The following is a 14955-nucleotide window of genomic DNA, read 5'->3' on the forward strand; positions in this document are numbered from 1 at the left end:
AATGAATGCTGGGGTGGACCGAACCTTTTGGGTGCCTTTTGACCAGATTGGATCTTATAAGACCAGCCTTGAAGAATTTACTGTCAGCGATAACTTAGCAAATGTCTCTTTTTCAGTTCAAGAAATTATCTTTAGAGTGTCACCGATCTTATCAATGTCTGGATGTATTGTTGTAAAGTTCACTGAATGAAGGGTATAGGTTTTTATCAAACACAGAAAAAGAAAATGTCCCCAGAATCCTGAGATAAAATCTATGGTGGTCTTCAAAGCAAGACAATACACAGCTGGTACCAGTGTTGAGGAAGCTACTCTGAAACTGTAGCATGCCAAATTATTAATATAGTAAATTTAATTAATACGTTCAGTGGTTAAACTATAGTAATACTGTCCTTTAAACAAACAAAAAAAAATGTAATAATTGAAAAACTATATATTTTAAAATTTATTTTTATAAAACATTATGCTAAATTAATTAGCAATTGAAAAGAAGACTTAAAATCTGTGGAGAAAATATTTGGTTCATATTACATGAACTGTATATATAAGAGAAATGAACCATTAACTGGATTTGCTATCAGAAAATTTTCCATCAGTTACTCATTACACTGCTACTCAAAAGTATTTTGTTACCAAAAAGTATTTTATTTAACTGAACTACTGTCACACTACTGATAAATGGAGTTAGTAGCATCACTGTTCGCTGTTGTTAGAATGTTTCCTACCTTTAATTGTGCACAAAGGAAATGGCTAAAAATACGAAATGTTTAAAAGCAATCACACAGCCAGTTGGTTTGGGAACATGATTTTCATGACAATCCAAAACCAAATATACCTAATATCTGTGAGAAAGGAATTAAAGAATTAAAGGAAGTGCAGTGTATTTCAGTGTGACAAAGCTGAAAATGACTATTTTGCATGTTTTTGAATATATGCATAAGCCACTTCATTTCCTTTCCACCAGAGTTTATTTATGGTTACATATCTGCATAAATAAGCCAAGAGCTGGGTCGAAAGTCAAACTTATTCGACCTTGAAGACTGTCGCTATGCAAAAGTAAAGGTAGTATCACGACTTCAACTGTCACTGTGCTCTTCTTCTTCCTGTACATTGATACTCTCGTAATGTTGAGTTAAATCGGTGTTTTCCACAAAGATGCACTAAAGGGAAATGTAAGTGTTTAAATCGAATGTCACTCACAAGGTTATTACTTCCCTCCCTTGTGCTTGCCTGAGCATTTACATGATGCTGACCCAGGCTACGAAACACAATATACCACAGAGCTGGAGCACGCTGCTATTTTCAGAGCAGACGCCTCACCAGGGAATATGCGGGACAGTATCTTAGAATCTCTTGCACAAATTAGTCATTTAGACCACTCCCATTTTCAAAGCCAATTTCTGTCCTTACAGTAAGCATGCATTACCCTCTCAGAAAGATAAATTTGGCATGCTAATTCCTAAAGCTCTTGCTGAGATGTGTACACACCAAAGAAGTAATGAATCTTGAACATATCTCCGTAAGTAGGCTAAATTGCTGTTTTTGTATTTTTTATGTCTTTAGTAAAGCAGTTGACGCACATTTAAATTGACACTGGTGAAACTCTGGAAAGCAAATAGAAAATGGGTCACAGCAGGATGCCACTGGGATAGGCCGTTAGAAATATTGTAGGTTACTGGATTTATGCAACGGCAAACACAAAGGACAAACAAATTGCCTCTCACCTGGAAAATCAATAGCAATCAGTACCATTACTTTTCAAGCTGATCCTTAAAGGAATAAGCTGCCAATACGCCAAAAACAACCGCTTAAATGGTTTGTAATAGCAAAGAAAGAATGAATAAATTGCTAGCACAGAACACTAAATTGGGCTCATACCTGTACTGAGGGGAAGGGACTCCCGATGCCTCACAGGTTAAAATAGCCTCCTGCTCAGGAGAGTGGATGGGCAGTATCAGATCTTCGGGTTCCTTTTTCCAGCTTGGACCAAGAAACTTTGTGTCTTCTGCATGTGCTGATGAGACTGAGACAGAGAAAATAAATTTGTTGTACATTTAATAAAAATACAGTTCAATCATGACAACTCTCAGAGTAAATGATTTCAACTAGCATTTACTGACACGGGGAACGTAATGTACAAAAACTTCATTTTGGTGTACGAGACATGCTACGTTGCTGCTGCTGCAAAGCAAATACAAGAATTTGCTTGAATATAAGAATCTGTTCGGAAAAAAAAGGAAAGCCTGTTGCATGAAATGGTTGGCCCCATAGCAGATCTCTAGAGGTGGTGCTGGGGAGGAGGAGGGAAGGACAGAAGCTTTCATAATCATACGGCAGGGTGGCTTCAGCTAAGGTACATATGGTTACTTGGATTAGGAAGTACTTGTGATTGGCTAATGCTCCAGTATTGAAGGAACCATTCAGTTCTCAGGAGTTATCATGACTGAACTAAGTATTAATTTACATCCCAATGTCCAATTTAAATCACATTATTGAAATAATGGTGTGTATATGTATGTGTGCGCACACACACACACACATTTATGTTGTGCATGCTTTGACTGAGCTGTTTTTATTTGATACTAAAAATATCCAGGACTACAGAAAAATATCATTATTGACACATCTTTCGCAGCTCCCTACATTTCATTTTTCTAGAAGTGTGCTCCAGATGACCCCATCATGCCCCAGTTATCAGAATATTATGTAATATATCTAAATAGATTCCTGAAATTTACAGCCATTATTTTTTCTTTATTAATTAATATTATACAGAGATACAGTGTGCAGACATATTTACGAGATAATTCTGCAAACTCATAAAAAACACCATACTACAGGAAAATGAACTCCAGTGCCAGCTGGTGTTGTGGTAATATCAACAGAAGAAAGATTGTGTGTATCATTTCTGAAATTACACACCATAACTATAGGATATTTGATGCATGTGTCAGTTATAATTGTTCTGTGTTTCAGTTTCATGAATACAAGATGAAAAGAAAATGATTTAAGTCTGTTTTTCCCTTCACAATAGCATCTGTACTGTCATTAATCAAACCTTCTGTTGTAAATACTGCCACCAACTAACAAAAATAATTTTCCTCTGAGTTGCATTTGTAATCCACTGCATTCAGAGAGGAAGGAAGAGGCAGCGGTTTCTAGTGAGGTTCAGACAAGCCTCCATCCCAGGAATCCTGATAATCATCAAGCACAGGTATTGGGCCACAATTTTACTGTAGCCTTGGGGAAACCAAACATAAATGCAAATAAAAGGACTGGATAAATAATAATAATAATAATAATAATAATAATAATAATAATAATAATAATAATAATAATAATAATAATAATAATAATATAATTATATTATATATTATATTATATTATAATGTGTGTGTGTATATTATATGTGTGTGTGTGTGTGTGTGTGTGTGTGTGTGTGTGTGCGTATACACTATCGTTCAAAAGTTTGAGGTCAGTTTTAAATTTTTGCAAGAAATCTATATTTTTGATAACAGCAATTACATTTATAATGTTTCTATTCATAAAAAAAGACAAAATATAAAGCAGCACATCAGTTTTCAACATTGATATTAATAAGAAATGTTACTAAAGCACCTAATCAGAATTATTTCTGAAAAATCATCTGAAAATTCCATCACAGGAATAAACTACATTTTAAAATACATTGATCTAAGTTGTGTTTTTTTGTTTGTTTGTTTGTTTTTTTGTTTTTTTATCAAATAAATACAGCACTGATGAGCTTTCCCACAATAATTTTGAAGAGGCTTTCAAGGACATAAAAGAATCTATGACTCTTGAAACTTTTGAACTATATATATATATATATATATATATATATATATATATATATATATATATATATATATATATATATATATATATATAACTCGGGTTCAAAATTAGGGTTATTTTATTTATTTATTTAATTTACTTTTTTTTCATGTGAGGGCTTTCCTGTTGAAATTTATTACTTCAAAAACTAAGCCCAAAAAGGCATTACTTTCTCAATATCATATTGTTATTTCTTTTCTGAACATAACATAGTAATTAAGTTCAATGGTATTAAAAACAACAATATATTTGACATTAATGCACGTATCCGACTTGTCTTGTCTGAAACCTCCTCCAAGGACTGAATGAATCCAAGGCTTAAGATTGTAATGAAATACTTGCTTTTATGACAGTCCGTTACACATATACATTCAGCCCAAAATAAAAACAGAATGAAAAAAAAAACATTCAGTTTGAAAAACAGCAGGACAATAATTTACCTGCGAGGCAGCCAATGACTGATAGCACCACAAGTCGTTTCCATAGTAACGTCATCTTTAGTTGCCAAGGGCAAGTATGACTCTCATCCAATTGCTTGTGAATGGAATGATTTCTCCCTTGAATGTGAGACGTATAATCTGTGGGGAAAGTAATTACAGAAATAATTAAAATAAGACATTCTGAGTCAAATATGACAGATCTGTGAGATTACACCTCTATTGAAGTAATCACCTCGACTGTGGGGACAAATACTGGTGAAATGTTTTTGGATCAAAGAGAAAGTTAACAACTGAGATGTTTTCAATATGACGGTGACTAAAATATTAAAGCTCTGCAAACAAAAGCCCTGGGAGACTGGAGTTAAAATGTGCAGAAAATCAATGCAATGATGTTTTGAGTATGAATGACAGATGGGAGCGACGCTTCGATGGAAGAATAAAACAAGAAAGCAGACAGTTAGAAACCCCCAACTGTTAACTCTGTACAAAATATTCATTGCACGTTTAAAGAGAGTAGCAACTGCTTTTGTTCTGAAGCTTGATGCGGTCTAAATTATGCATTATTATTCGTGATAGCGAAGAAACAAACAGAAACCTGCAACATCAGAGAAATCAGGGGGCTGGAATTTGTTGACCTCAAAAGCTACTTTCTCTTGACTATTAATAGGAGCTAGAAGCCAACCTAAATACTGTTAGCTGCTTTCACTAGCACATATCATTCCACCCACATATACAGGCAAAATGACATCTTCTGAGGCCCTGCGTAGGGTTGAATCTGACAGAATAATTCGCAATGACTTCTCAGAGGTCCTTTCATTTTGATTACCAGAAATGCAGCCATTTACATATGAGGTTTACGCATATCTCAATTACAGTGTGATGCCATCTTGCAGGAAATATCCTTGCATTCAAAAGCAGATGGAGTGCAACCAAATGGAATAAAAAGCAGTGGTCTCGAGATGTGTTTTTCAAAGTTTAACTACTTTAAACTTAACACCATCTTAAAAAGTGCTGGGTAGTAACTGATTACATGTAATCTGAATTATGTAATAAGATTCCAAAAAATTAAGTACTTGTAATTAGATTAAATTACATTTTACTCATAATCAAACTACAGTTACTATTATTCATAATTTAATGATTCTCCCTAATTCCTCTTTTTCCCTAATTCCCAAACTTTATTTATTTATTTATTTATTTATTTTGTCAGCCCAATCTCTTTCCCCTTTTTACAAATGTTATCTAAAAGTAATCAGAAATTAGTCTGATTATATTACCCAAAAGGTGTAATATAATGGATTGCGTTACTAACTACAGTTTTTGTTGTGTAATTTGGAATCAGTAGTAATGGACTACAATTTGTAAGTAATCTACTCAGCTCTGGTCTTAAAAAAGTAGTATCCAGTACACACAATGCAATGTGTGCAAAAATCAACAATTCAAAAAATTTTGTGGACTGTAGAGAATAAAACACTTAACATGTAACAAAGTTCATAATGTCTAATCAGTACAATTCTGAATTATATTCAAAAACATTTCATAGCAAATATTAATTATACACAATCAGTCTAAATTAATTATATTAATTAATTGTTGAAAAGCCAGAATAATTTGATTTAAATGTTTAATTGACTGGCATACCAAACTTGTGTTAATGTTGCACAGTCACAGGTAGCATAGTGTGAATTGAAGGTATATATTTAATTTATTTCACTTATTGTTCACTAAAATATATAACAATGCTTTATATGTTCCTTCTTTTATATGCCATCATATGGGTTTCTGGATCAAAAAGCTACATTTACTGTATTTTATACTATAATAAACATTGTATTAACAGAATGGCATGCACTTCATAACATTTCATGAGAGACTGACTCCTTTGAGTATTGGAGATTTTCCTTTACTCGCTTTATTTTGCTTTGAAAATCCCTAACTGTCACAGTTCCAGCTCTATGGCCTGAGGCCATATGATTTTTTTTTTTTTCGTTCTATAGAACCAGTTAGTCAGTCTTTATTTAACACCCTGAGGTTTAAAACCATTTGCATACACTCTTTTCACAGTTCTTTTTCATAAAACTTACTAATTTCTGCTGTACTGGTCCTTTAAATCAATAAAGGCATGAAGGCTTAGAGAAAGGGTAATCTGCTATCATTTCATTATGCATAATCTTCAGAAAAACTTTTTGTTTAATGCTGTATCCTAGTGGGGATGACTGCTGGGGTATCTGTAGTAATTGCAGGGACAGGGGGTCTCTGGGAGGATTTGACTGGCGTCTTTTAAGTTTGGGGGCACATTATGCCGCAGGAAACTCTGTCAGATTGGATTACACAGCTCGGCTTTTGAATCAGGACAAGAGGGAAGAGGAACTGTAGCTACAGTTGTCATTGTTTCTCATTATGACCTCTGCATGTAACCTGCACGCTAACAGGCAAGGCGACAAAATAAAGGACAACTCATGCCCCACAGCAAGGCTTCCGAGAGCAGATTTCTGTGTTTGGAAAAGAAAATGTGAGTTAACAAACTGGATGTAGATTTCAAATTGTGTGCATGTCACATCCAGCAACACGCGAGACGGGGCATGAATTGCAATTACAACCAATCTCTCATGAGTACTCCAAAAACTGAGCTGTGGTGTCATTTTCCACCAGCTTCCACCAACCATCTTATTAAGCAAAATGATGAGCATTCCACTAGCTAAATGTAATGAGGCAGTGTAGCATCACCTCTACAACAGTGCTATGCGATAAAAGCCATTGCATGATTCTGTTCTGGTGCACCAGTAAATGTGATCACTTCTTGATTAGCAAGTGGTTAAAGGTGTCTTTTTTGCTATTTGGGGTGATTTCATTTGTGTGAAGATCTAAGGACTAGACCAGCATGCGCAACAGTCTACATGTGATTACAAACGGATAATACATTGTATTATAGAGATGATCAGCAGTATGGGAAGTGGTAATGAACATGCCAAGCTCTGTAGCTCCTATGATTATGGTGCACGATCTGCCAGCATCCCACTGGTAGATGAGAAAAGCTACATATTGAGCCAATTAGTAAATCTCCCATTTGAAGCTAAAACAGATTCCACAATAGATATTGATTTTTATGGTTGAAATAAATCCCATATATCAATTGGATTCTAACATTATTAGGCGATTTTGTTAAGTATGACGTGTTCCTGGATCAAAATCCTAGTTCTGGAATAATATTTTATAAACCAGATTTTTATTATTATTTTTTTTTAATCAATCAGATTTTAGGGTTAGGTTTAGACTAGTGGTTCATATGTAGGTTGCAACCTAAAAATAGGGTCATGAAAACAATGTTTTTTTGACAGAAATTCTGACCAAAAACTATTGTTGATTGATGAAGGTATCCTACCTAACTCATCTCTTGACAAACTGAGGTTCTGGAGGGAATGGCCCCTGAAACCATCCCCGTCATGCTTTTGAGCAAGCCACTTAACCCCAGGTTATTCCATGGGGATTGTCCCTTTAATAAGTATACCTCTTTGGAAAGAAGTGTCAGCTAAATTACTTCTTACACTAAAGCCCTGAACCTGAGGATTATGTGTACTTTTAGACTATAATTACTGTAGATCAACTGCTTGGTGGTACTTCGACTGACATTAAACATTTGGTGTGGGAGCTAGATTCATACCCCTGCTATAAATCATCAGTTCTTGTAACAATATGGTGAAGTTGACTATATATTGTGTTTTAGACAGTGAGAATAAATCATGTTCCATGTTCCACAGAAAGAGTGCTGTGATGGTGTCTGCTGCAACCACTGTTTTTATTGTGAACTAAAACTATTAAAAATAGCTTCCATTAAATTAAATAACAACACAAAACAAAATAAAATAAAATAAAATAGAATAAAATAAATAAAATGTTGTAGCTTGAATGCAAATGACCAACAATGAAAGAATACAGAGGTGAGCCCAACTAAAGCAGAATCTTTGAACAGCGGTATACACAATTCAACCGTGCTTATCCAGCACAGCATTTAGATGTGTTGACCAACAAAGAAACAGATTTCCTCTTTTGGTGACTATAAAATTGAAAGGTGCGGTCTGTGCGGTCTATAGAAGTGTCATGGGGCAGCAAGAGAAAGTGCACTTAACAGTAAGATGGCAGCCAGCGAGCCGTCCCACAACCCAATAATCACAGTGGCAGATACCCCCTTCGCCCCCCCAAAAAACACACTTCTGCCTTAAAGAGAAAGTTCACCCAGGAAAGAAAATTGTCATCATTTGTTGTCATTCCAAACCTGGAACTTTCTTCTTTCTTTTTTTTCCAAAAAAAAAAAAATGCTATAGTCGCTCTTTTCCACGCAACAATGAATGGGGACTCAAATTTTGAAGCTTCTAACAGGATGCTAAAGCATCATAAAAGTTGAGATGGACCAATATTAAAATTCACATTTTTATTGTTATTTTCATTGTATGGATGATAACCTGTATAAAGAGCTGACATTCAAATTCTTCACTGTTTTATTGATGTACATAAAAAATTATGATTGTGCAAATTTAGCCATTATGTACAACCTTATATACATATAATTCTGGCAATACCAATTTACATATATCTTATGGTATAGGTAAAGATAAACTGTACATTCCTAAAAATATAAAAAAGGTCCAATTTTGTGTTATATTACACGTTTCAAAGTAGTTTTAAAAGATCTTCGAGAAATAGTTTGATTTGGTTCACAGAATCAGTCTGAAAGATTTCTTCAGAGACAGTGACTGATTAGAAACAGATAACAGTTCAGTGGAGGGGAAGATTATTAGTGAAACATTACTTAATTGACTTGGAGTAGACTTGGAGTAGCATCACATCGACCACAAGAAAGTTCTACAAAATTAATTTGTTTTAATTCCAAAGAAGTAAGAAAGTCATACAGGTTTAGAACAACACAATGACAGCTTTTATCTTGGGGTGAAGTACTCCTTTAATCCTCTGCAAGAGATTTAAAAAGATAGAAAAAAAATGCACTTAGATAATGAGAGAAAAAAGTTTGTGATCCGGACTGCAGGAAGCAAATTTGAGAGATGGTTATTAAGAAAAAAAAAAAGAAAAACCTCACCATTATATAAACTAACATTACTTTAAGTTTCATCTCTGATGAATTCCTCCCACATGTTCAAATTTATCTTTAGTCTCTCTTTAAATAAACTTTATATGCCACAATGAGAGGAATAAATTGTCTCGGAGGAAGCCAAGCTGTGCTGTGGAGTGGTTCGACTGAATTCTGCACACTGCTGTTTCCCAGTGTTCTCACCTCTAATTTGGCTGTGCTTGTTAGCAACACTATGAGATGAGCCATGCATCCCAGATGCATCCATAAATAAACATGAACACACGAGAGAAGGATCCCATTCCTATTTGAATAGCAGATGTGGTGCGGATAGAGAGCCGAATGTGTATTTTCTACTGTGTGTCCTTCCTCTCTCTGTCTCAGTTCTGCAATACATAATGGCACTAAAGTTCCCAAAGCTTAGTCACACCTTTGTGAGACTACAGTATAAACCAGTCCATGGAGGCAGTGTAGGCTGATCTGAACTATGGAGAGGCTGATAGTTTATTGATCCACATAACACTTGTTTGAGGGTTTACTTCAAAAGAAACTAACCCAGGTCGGATTCTTAAAAGTATTACATGACAATGTGGTTTTACTCTCTTACTGACAACTGTAGTGTTCTCAAATGTTTCAACAAATTAATTTCCATTCTTTTTCCAGTCATTCCTGATTACTTTGTGGAATTAGATTAAACAATTATTCTTTTTAGCATTCAGATGGCTCCAAGAAGACCCTCAACTGACTGATGTTTCAAGCTGACAAGTTATATTCTACACAACCATTTACAAAAGAGCCATATCTATCTGTTTAAATATTTAGAACAGAGCAGAACCAGAAAAATCACTTTTCCAGGCCTGCAAAGCACAATTCCCTGAATTTTCTCTCCATGGGATTCCATATGCATCTTCCATACTGTGAGGGATGCATAAGAGAATTTTGTTATGGATGGCTTGAATTAGAACAAATGGAGATGCTGAAGACCTATAGGTAGCACCTGCCAGTTTTTATCCCTTATCCATCATATCTTGAGTCTGAGGAAATACAAGGTTATCTGCAAGATAAGAGTGATGTTTGTGCCCCATGTGATCTTCTGCCCTACATGACTGAGATCAGTGCAGTTCACATAAATCACACATGTGCTGCTACTACAATAGCATATGACTCTGTAAGAGTTCACATAATATAATTTAACAAGTTGAAAAATATAAAATGGCCACAAAATGTGCTTTTTTAAGTCATGCTCTGTCCAAAAGAAAGTTACTTCTGGTTAAATTGTATTCGGTTAACAACAGCTGATTAAATTGTTTTCGCTGTTGTTGATAGAATATCATTGGTCAAGGAACATATGGTTCAGAGGTCATGCCAACATGGCAGATGTAGCCTATTTTGTCCGGAAATATATCGCTACTACGCACCTTCACAGGGTTGCCAGATTGGGCGGGAACCTGAATGGGCTTCTTTTGGTAACATCAGACCGGAGAAAATGCATTGGGTGGGTTAATAAAATTTGGGCTGCTTTTGATGCAACTGGCGGGCGTTTAGTTTTAACTACAAACATGTGAATGCGATTGCGGGGATTGCGCATAATTCTACTGATTCCCGCAGTTTCCACACTTGTAACGTAGGAAATTTCCGTAAATATTTCAGCACGAAAGACACTCGGGACAGATGAATGTATCATATGCACGTGCTTTTGAGTCTTACTATTTTAAACTGTGAGACCCCTTTCTGTGAGTTTACACCCAAAGCACGCGCACACAGAGCCGCATCTGATAGCACGCGTCGCGAATACAAAATTAAGTTGTGTTGTGCATTATTGCATGTAAACAGCCAAATACTTAAAAAAAAGTGTCAAAATGATCATCTTTATGAGTATTCACATAAACAGTCGATTTATAAGACTAACCGGTGTTATTTTAAAGTTAAATAGATTGTTCAGTTTCTGTCGTATTACTGTACCTGAAAATTACTGTTGTACCTACCAGAAAATTAAAGCACAGTTCATTTTATTTGTATCTTGTTATCATATCTTTTCATTTAACTATTCTTAATTTATCAATTACTATTTAATTACCTACTCATTAAAAATTAAATTTTATCAAAAAAAAGGGATACTCTATCCCAAAATGAAAATTGTATCATTATTCACTTACCCCCATGTCGTTCCAAACCGTAAAAGTTTAGTTTGTCTTCAGGAACACAATTTAAGATATTTTGGATGAAAACAGGGAGGCTTAAAACTGTCCCATAGACTGCCAAATAAATAACAGTGTCAAGGTCCAGGAAAGTATGAAAATCATCGTCAGAATACTCCATCTGCCATCAGTGATTCAACCGTAACGTTATGAAGCGATGAAAATACTTTTTGTACACAAAGAAAACAAAAATAACGACTTCATTCAACAATTCCTCTCCTCTGTATTTTTCCAAATCAGCGTAGCTCTATTTTGACAAATTTGAGCAGTACGCAGGCGGCTTACAATCTTCTGTATCAGCCACGCCAGAAGGATATACATTTTTTACATGTATTTATGCTTTGGTTTGAAAGCAAACAGCGCATCGGCGCAGCGCGGGTGACACAGAAGAGCTCACGCCATCTGCGTACTGCTCAGAATTCCCAAAATGGTGCTACGCTGATTTGGAGAGACACAGAGGAGAGGAATTGTTGAATAAAGTCGTTATTTTTGTTTACACCGTGTACAAAAAGTATTCTTGTCGCTTCATAACGTTACGGTTGAATCACTGATGGCAGATGGACTATTCTGACGATGCTTTTCATACTTTCCTGGACCTTGACACTGCTATTTTTTGGCAGTGTATGGGACAGTCTCAAGCCTCCCTGTTTTCATCCAAAATATCTTAAATTGTGTTCCGAAGACGAACAAAGCTTTTATGGGTTTGGAACGAGATGGGGGTAAGTGATTAATGACAACAAAAAATTATTTTGCGGTTGAGTAACCCTTTAATTAAATTCAGAGTTTGAAATCGAAGTTCTTTTTAAGTGTCTGTTTATAATAAATTTAAAAACACAAATAGATCTTCAATCCAATCTGGCAACACTGCACCTGCATACCTGAAAAACGCCCATCATCAATCCAGGAGTAAGTCCTACAATGAATTCAGTACACACTGCACTATGAAAGTACGATATTTGGGGCGCACAAATTCCTACAGTAGAACGCTACTATTTTACCTCTTGCCTACTCTAGGCGCGACCAGTTTAGTCTGATTCTTGAAGAATTATGATTCATGTTAAGTGAAAAAAAAAAAAAAAAAAAAAAAAAAAAAAACTTAGTTTAGTACGACTCTCGAAAAAAAAAAAAAATCACTCTCTTGTGATCCTGTTCTCTTTAGTGAATCCAAAACATACAGAGCTATATGTGGTGGTCCGATGCAGATGTGCATTTTTGTGATCCGGTTCAACAAGCACGACAGGGTCCAATTCTCTAACAAATGACTCCTGAGATCTGAATCTTTTTGGTGATTCTTACGGATTCGTCGTGGTGTTATATGAATTGTTTGCTTGCAAAACCTCAAGTTATTCATTTTGTTTTGTTCACCTGAAACGAACTATGTTGTTACATTTAAATCTCGTACGTGAAACAGGTTTTGTTGATATCCATGAAAGATACAGAGTTCTGCTCTAACTCTAATTAGTGTTAGAATATTCGTTAATATGACTGAATGAAATAAATCATCACATTTTTGTCTGATATTTGAAACTCTGAAAAGTCTACATGAAAAGTCTAAGCCCCTTTAAAGGTTTTTTTTTTTTGTTTTGTTTTGTTATCAGACTATCTGTCCTTTAAATTCTCAAATTATCCAACAGAGCCTACAGACTGCAGAGTAGCTAAATGCTTTAAGAATTACATTTCTTTTCTCCCCCATATACTAGGCTATTCCTTCCTTAAAAGTACTAAAAGATCGCAAGTGGAACCGGGTTTGAAGTAATTATTAAATTCCCATCCCTATCAATACGTTGAATTATAATTGGGGTTGTGGTCAGGATTTGAAGTGTAAAAGCAGCGCTTGCTTTTCATATTTAACATAATGCATATTTATAACGGTATCCATCTAAACATTGCATTATTTGGCATTTCGAATGAAACTTGCGCTTACTGCTTAACTTTAAATAATCTAATAGCGCATGGATAATGAATAACTCACCGTGACGCGCTCCCGTGCACTGTATTCCGTGTCAAAATAAGAAAAGACGTGGGAATTTACTCCATATTCAGTGATGGGATGAACCTCAGCACCTCTAACCCCCTAATGTCGTCGGTAACATCTTTCCTGATATCGCTGTCTCACTTTTAGCACCAACTAAATGCCCTCTTAATCGAAGTCTGTGTGGAGACGAACACGAAAATTAGATTTATTCCCTCTCGTGCAAAGAGATGTTCCTCGTATTCCCGCAAGCGCCCCGCAATTAGTCCACGACTCACAGCGCTCCGGCGTATCCACTGCACGCACGTGCTCCGTGATCGGTTCCGACCAGCAGAGTGATCCAGAAAGACGGTTGGTTAGGTATATATGATTCGTATCTCCTCCTCCAGCAGGCGCTCAGTGGATGAAATGCGCAGTTGTGGTACCTTACATGCTGATGCACCTCTAGCTGAGAGTGTCTTTGTAAGCACGCCCCAAATTCAATGAGCAAAGTGCCTCTAAGGGAAGATTTTTATGTGATAGTGATCATTTGCACCGCTTGTCTAATGCCTGCCCTCTCCTGCATGCAGTGTCATTTGCTATTTTCTGGTTTGTGCGTTAGAAATAGGATATCTGTCATAAACTGGACCCTCATTTGCACAGTCTTGCAATATTAGAACCGTAATAGCATGTAATGGCTCTGCTTTAATTCCCCGTACATTTGAATAAAGCTCATACTGAATATGTGCTATGCTGAGATATGACAAGGGCAGCTCAGGATAAACCTAATATGTAAGAAGATTCATTTGTTCCACAAAAGCGTTCCCCCCTGTAGCACTTGCAGTTTGTTCACAGCTCCGACTTAGGGGAGATGAGTGCTAGTTGTCACACGTTTTACTCCTGTGAATATTTCTCAGGGCAGGTTTATTTTTGAAAGTCAATTAAAGGCACAAGCTTTGAAGTCTGGACTACAAAAAACAATTAAACATGTCCACCAATAAAAGATACAGTTCATTGAACACATATCAATCAACCAAATGGGACATGTTGTCACACTGTAACAAAACAGTTGGTGAAACAGCAAAAATATGTATATTAAAACAATATTTTGGCTTTAAAAATAGCATGGTAAACAACATGGCAACTTGCCTCAATAAATGAAAACCTACCGTAAGCTGCTATTTTGTATTCGTTTGATTATGCAATAACAATTAAAATATGATGATTATTGGAATTTTAAGTTTGGAAGACAGAATTCTCTTATTCTATTGTGCTGAAATGATTTTGAACTAGGTATTTAAAATAAACATTCATAAAGATACAGCTAGAGAAAATATGCATTTGCGTAATTAGACTTTTGTCTAAAAACCTTATAGGTACTGACATACTCTACAACCCTTGTGAACATCCATGTGTGACAATTAGCCCCAG

The 14955-nt window shown here is 35.7% G+C and overlaps 1 protein-coding gene across 1 annotated transcript in view; it reads right to left on the minus strand.

Annotated features, from left to right (window-relative positions):
• The window catches only part of cntn3b (contactin 3b), a 60092-nt gene extending 46063 nt beyond the window's left edge, over positions 1-14029 (minus strand). Inside the window, exons 1-3 of the mRNA XM_042726366.1 lie at positions 13546-14029; positions 4293-4430; positions 1876-2020 (exon numbers count right to left, since the gene is read on the minus strand). Of these exons, the coding sequence (XP_042582300.1) occupies positions 1876-2020; positions 4293-4347 (200 nt within the window). The 5' untranslated portion in view covers positions 4348-4430; positions 13546-14029. The remainder of the gene's footprint in view (positions 1-1875; positions 2021-4292; positions 4431-13545) is intronic.
• Between the last annotated feature and the right edge of the window lie 926 nt (positions 14030-14955).

The sequence above is a fragment of the Cyprinus carpio genome, chromosome B6 (genome assembly GCF_018340385.1).
Source record: "Cyprinus carpio isolate SPL01 chromosome B6, ASM1834038v1, whole genome shotgun sequence".
In the NCBI taxonomy this organism is placed as follows: domain Eukaryota; kingdom Metazoa; phylum Chordata; class Actinopteri; order Cypriniformes; family Cyprinidae; genus Cyprinus; species Cyprinus carpio.